This window comes from Lagenorhynchus albirostris, chromosome 18 (genome assembly GCF_949774975.1).
Source record: "Lagenorhynchus albirostris chromosome 18, mLagAlb1.1, whole genome shotgun sequence".
NCBI classification, from domain to species: Eukaryota; Metazoa; Chordata; class Mammalia; order Artiodactyla; family Delphinidae; genus Lagenorhynchus; species Lagenorhynchus albirostris.
The window spans coordinates 5,916,174-5,922,173 of NC_083112.1; the positions used below are offsets into that span (position 1 = coordinate 5,916,174).

General features: G+C 45.2%; 1 protein-coding gene across 1 annotated transcript; it reads left to right on the forward strand.

Moving 5' to 3' along the window:
- Positions 1–2,003: 2,003 nt before the first annotated feature.
- Positions 2,004–3,360, forward strand: LOC132508816 (nuclear receptor-binding factor 2-like). Its single transcript, XM_060129190.1, is given in 2 exon segments — positions 2,004–2,974; positions 3,210–3,360. A coding segment is annotated over 1 exon segment (867 nt). The 5' UTR covers positions 2,004–2,099; the 3' UTR covers positions 2,967–2,974; positions 3,210–3,360.
- Positions 3,361–6,000: the final 2,640 nt, after the last annotated feature.

Here is a 6,000-nt window from a genome sequence, read left to right on the forward strand (position 1 = left end):
GCCAGCATTTAGGAGGCATGCATGTGTCTAAGGGAAACAAGGAGAAGCCTGCAATCGATTCTGCAGATCAGCAAGAGAAGCTGGAGCAAAACTCAGCAAAGTGCAGCATCAGAGGAGCCGGGAGAAGCACGTGTTTGAAGATGAGGACTTGGGCGGGGAAGATGGATGCGAAGGTCAAGCAAGACAAAAACAGAGAAAGTATCCCCTGGATTGGTAACCTGGAGGAGCTCGGCAGCTCTGACAAGGACAGAAGCAAGGCTGGAGTGGGCTTGAGGAATGAATGGCTGAGAGGAGGAGTCACACCGTGGGCAGCTCTCAAGAAGTTTTGCTCAAACGAGGGCAAAAGTGTCGGGGGGAGAGGTGGGTAGCAGAGAAACGTGTCATCGGTAGCGGCAAGAGGATGCAGGATGAACCAGCGATGAGCTGATAGATGTTTAACAAAACCCCCGTTGGAAACCGAAACCTTCATTTGTATTGGTGTAAATCCTCTCCGCACAGCCAATTCCAAGTCACCGACACAATGTCCAAGAGTTTGCAGAATCCCTGAAAATATAACAACTGGCTCTGAGGAAGGAGGTTGACCCATCTCCAGCATAAACCGTACTGGGAGTGGTCCTGAGGAGGAGAAAGAGAGCATTGTTTCAAGACAAAAGGGAGGTGAGAGGGCGGGGGTGGGGGGTGAGTTGGGGGAAGGATGACAAGGTTCTGATTAGGAGGGAAGCCCCTTCCAAGTGCACGCCCAGGGGATGCTAGTGCTGGTGGAGTTAAAGGATCCTGTGGTGGCTTCTGAACAGGAGCAGAGGGCCAGGGAGGGGTGATGGGTGACAGGGGTGTAGGGTTAGAGCCCAGAGGAAATATGCTGAGCTAATCCGGGGGGGGGGTGGCTGCTCCCCAGACGCTTGGTCTGTTGAGGAATCAGGGTCTGAGAGGCCAGCGTCGTGGATGTGTCATCTCCACAAACCTTGAAAGAGGCCAAAAACGCTGAACGAGTTGAGTGGCCAGGCAGAGAAGCAGCCGGGAGGTAAAGCCTTCAGGATGTGAGGGGCGTGCGTGCGTGCATGCGTGTGGAGTGGGGTGCTTTTCTGGAAGTCCGTGCATGACGGACATCAGAAGGAGGTGGCATGGAAGAGATGCAGGGGCTTACTCAGCGGAGAGGGAGAGACATGGTCTGCATGTAGCACTGGTGACCCAGGAAAACACAACTTTTGCTTGTGGTCCTGAGGTCCGAGAGGTGAGAGAGAGAAACAGTCCCAGTTGCTAGGGCTGTACTGGAACATTCTCAGGGCGAGCCAGGTGCTTGTGAAGGAGCGGGGCGAGGCTGAGGGGTCTGCTGATGGCAAAGTGAGGCGGCGGCAGAAGCTTGGAGAGGAGGCCTGGCTGGGGACTGGGTCTGATGGGGGCTGCGCAGAGCAGTCTGTGGGTGTGATTCTGGGTGAGCAGAGGCTTGGGTTTCTGGCAGCGGCTGTGGTTAAGAGTGGCTTTGAGTCACGCGCCCTTGTTTGGGTACCACAAATTCCACACCAATATACCTGCAACATTATCAACAAGACGCCAGACTTGAGATCCTGTGAGGTGTTATCTGAGTTAACCTCTAAGCAGACTGAAATTCTCTCAAGTATCATTCAGCAGCCCCTAGTCACTGAGCCCTTAATTCCTTCACTTCGGACCTCCTGGGTTCTTGTCCAGATTCCTGGCACCCAGTTTAGATTTCTGGGCGAAAGACATTCCTGCCTTAGAGAGCTTTTCTCTCTGAAATTTCATTTCAAATACCTTTTGTATGTCCACTTTAGCTTCTCCTAAAGCTGTCCATTTGTGATCCGTAAGACTGTTTCTTTTATAGCATTTGTTTTCCCTTAGCTGTCAGATTAACTCAAAACATACTACTTCCAAGGGGGTTTTCTTTGATTCCTCCAACTTTTCTCCTAAACAAAAGGGAGGTTTAAAAACATTAGCCGGCTCCCTCTGCGCCCGCTGCTGGCTCCCGGGGCGCAGAGTGGGGCCAGAGTCACAGCCGCTGCGTCGCGCTCTCCAGCTGTTACCCTCCATGTGCCCGGGCTCCCTCGCTCCCCTTCCTCAGGCCGCCATTTACCCCGGGGTCTATGGAAATAATGGAAGGACCCCTCAACCTGGCTCATCAGCAGAGCAGACGAGCAGATCGTTTAGTAGCTGCAGGGAAATACGAAGAGGCTATTTCTTGTCACAAAAAGGCTGCAGCGTATCTTTCTGAAGCTATGAAGCTGACACAGTCTGAGCAGGCTCATTTATCACCGGAACTGCAAAGGGATAGTCACATGAAACAGCTTCTCCTCATCCAGGGGAGGTGGAAGAGGGCAAAGCGGGAGGAAAGATTGAAAGCCCAGCAGAGCACAGACAAGGATGCCGCTGCCCAGCTTCAGGCATCTCACAGACCGTCTGCTGAGGGCGCAGACAGCCAGAGCCCCCTGCTCTCTCAGAATTACAGCCCTTCCACAGAGAAACACTTGCCTGAGATTCAGGGGGTCTTTGACAGGGATCCAGACACACTACTATTTTTACCTCAGCAGAAGAGCGATCCAACAGAGCTGTGCATTGGAAGCAAAGCCCCAAGAGATGATAAAACAATTATAGAGGAGCAGGCAACCTAAATTGCAGATTCGAAGAGGCATGTGGAATTCCTCGTGGCTGAGAATGAAAGATTTAGGAGAGAAAATAAACAGCTAAAGGCTGAAAAGGCCAGACTTCTAAAAGGCCCGATAGAAAAGGAGCTTGATATAGATGCTGATTCTGTAGAAAAGTCAGAGTTACAGAGCTCGCCACCACATGCAGAAACTGCTACAGCCTCTTCAGCCTGGCAGAGGTTTGCATCAAACACTGGGAAAGCCAAGGATATTCCAATACCCAATCTTCCTCCCTTGGATTTTCCATCATCAGAACGTCCCCTCATGGAACTCTCTGAAGATATTCTGAAAGGACTTATGAATAATTAAAATGGAAGGTCAGGGCTTCCCTGGTGGCGCAGTGGTTGAGAGCCTGCCTGCCGATGCAGGGGACGCGGGTTCATGCCCCGGTCCGGGAAGATCCCACGTGCCGCGGAGCGGTTGGGCCCGTGAGCCATGGCCGCTGAGCCTGCGCGTCCGGAGCCTGTGCTCCGCAACGGGAGATGCCACAGCAGTGAGGGGCCCGCGTACCGCAAAAAAACACAAATAAAATAAAATAAAATAAAATGGAAGGCCATAGAAGAGGTGAAAAAGAGGAAATAATACGGTAATACAGTTAATCCAGCAAAAAAAAAAAAGAAAAAAAAAGGAAAACCACATGCAAGGGTGTCCCGGAGATGCTGCACCCAGCGTCCTGCGGAGGAGAGGCATTGACAAGACTCGGAAACAGTCACTGTGAAGTATGTCGCGCATCGGATTTACTGACTCGAGCTAATGATTCCAGACTTGGCAGATACTAAACTCTTGGAGGTTCACTTTCTCCTGATACAAACCAAATGGCTACCTGGAATCATTTTTTTCAAGCAACAATTATTTTTCTTCAGGGTTAAAATGTATAAAAGTATGTTACGTGTAATTAATCTATAATGCCATAAATGATAATGCAAAACCCAAATAGTAATGGTCGCCTGAGGGGCTACCTCGTATTTGAAACATGCTTTCTATTCATGCATTGACTGTATGCATCTTGTTATGCATATTTCCTTCGTTTAATAAGGTGTGTAAGACACACCTTTCTAGAAGAAACTGTGTGCCACACTTTGCACTACTCGTAACATAATGATAACCTCAAGACTACCAGGAGAAATATTTAAATTTCCATTTTATGAAGAAAGGAACCAAATTATTAGTTATGCTTTTTAAAAAAATTACCAGTTTACATAATTAATCAGGGTGCATTTTAAGTTGTAACTTTTTTTGTTTAATGTATAATGCATCATTTGAAAACACCAAGGAAATATCCTTTTGTTTTCAATGATGCATGAGTGGAAGTAATGCTGGTTGGCAGTACTGATTGTAAGCAATCAGTAAAGTAATTGTATTAAAAAAAAATAGCCAATCGAAACCCTCCTACACTGTGGGTGGGAATGTAAATTGGTACAACTGCTATGGAGAACAGTATGGAGGTTCCTTCAAAAACTAAAAATAGAACTACCATATGACCCAGCAAAACCACTCCTAGGCATATATCTGGAGAAAACCATAATTTGAAAAGATACATGCACCCCTATGTTCACTGCAGCTCTATTTACAATAGCCAATACGTGGAAGCAACCTAAATGTCCATCGACAGAGGAATGGATAAAGAAGATGTGGTACATATATACAATAGAATATTACTCAGCCATAGAAAGGAATGAAATAATGCCATTGACAGCAACATGGATGGACCTAGAGATTATTATACTAAGGGAAGTAAGTCAGACAGGGAAAGACAAACATCATATGATATCACTTATATGTGTAATCTAAAAGTATGATACAAATGAACTTATTTACAAAACAGAAACAGACTCACAGACATAGAAATCAAACTTATGGTTGCCAAAGGGGAAAGGGGGGGAGGGGGAGGGATAAATTAGGAGTTTGGGATTGACATATATACCCTACTAAATATAAAATAGACAATCAACAAGGACCTACTGTATAGCACAGGGAACTCAATATTCTGTAAAAACCTATATGGGAAAAGAATCTGAAAAAGAATGGATATATGTATATGTATAACTGAATCACTTTGCTGTACACCTGAAACTAATACAACATTGTAATCAACTATAATCCAATATAGAATAAAAATTAAATTAAAAAAACCCCAAAAACAAAACATTAACCAATCAAATCTTCTTGATTCACGTACTGGTATTAGTCGGAATACATCTAGCAGTAGTCCTACTGTTTCTATAAGTCTTTTGAAAGAGTACCAGAGGGAATACATCCACCACAAGTATTTTTCTGACTTAGAAGATTCTTTTTTTGAGGGGGGGGGGCAGTGCCGTGCAGCTTGTGGGATTTTAGTTCCCCGACCAGGGATTGAACCTGGGCCCTCGCCTGTGAAAGCGCTGAGTCCTAACCACTGGACCGCCAGGGAATTCCGGGACTTAGAAGACTCTTAGTAGTCAACCAAATACGATAATGCAATCTGTTTGTTGCACTAATATAATTGGTAACACAGCTGCCAACTCCTGTTTCAGAGGAAAAAATATATTATGTTGAAGACAGGATTTTAAATGCCCAATTTTATAACCTGGAATTTTCCATCTTTAGAACCTAGCCTCTAGAAACAAGAGAAACGCTATCTTGGGTTCCTGTTTTCCAAGGTGGTGGCATTTAGTGGAGTAATAATACAAATGAGAAATTCAAAAGGTTACAGGAACGGCTGATAGAAAAGAAGAGTCCATTTGGTGTGGGTGTCACTAGCAGTAACTTTTAGTTTTATTTTCCTTCAACACAGAGAGTCCTCTGACGAAATTCTCCACATGCTTTAGAATTTTTTTAAAAAAAAGCACACCAGGTCCCCAACCATTCTGTAAAAGGTGTCCAACAATTAGAGAATAATCATTTTAAATAACATGACCATGGGCATGGCTACTTCCTGACCCCACTTAACCATATTCAGAAATCTCTAAGAGCCTGAAAGATAAGGTATTTCTGGCTGTGGTGGACAGATTCCCTTGTTTTGATAATGTTTGAGGTCCACAATCTAAGCCTGTTTTGACGATCCATTTTTCTATTTACATTTATTGAGTGTCTGCACCATCAATGTTTTGGGGGAAGCGTTAATCCATGTAAGTAAGTTACAAGTAGTTGTAACGCAAAGCACATGTGATGAGATATAAGGAAGACTCCAAAACACCCTGGGGGTTTAGAGAAAGGGGCATTATTGCTTGCCAGGGAACAACAGAAGAAATCTTAGAGGCAGTGGAATTTGAATGATGTGTCACAGGAATACTGAGTTTGTTTGTTTAATTTTTGTTTTATACTGGAGTGTAGTTGATTAACAATGCTGCATTAGTGTCAGATG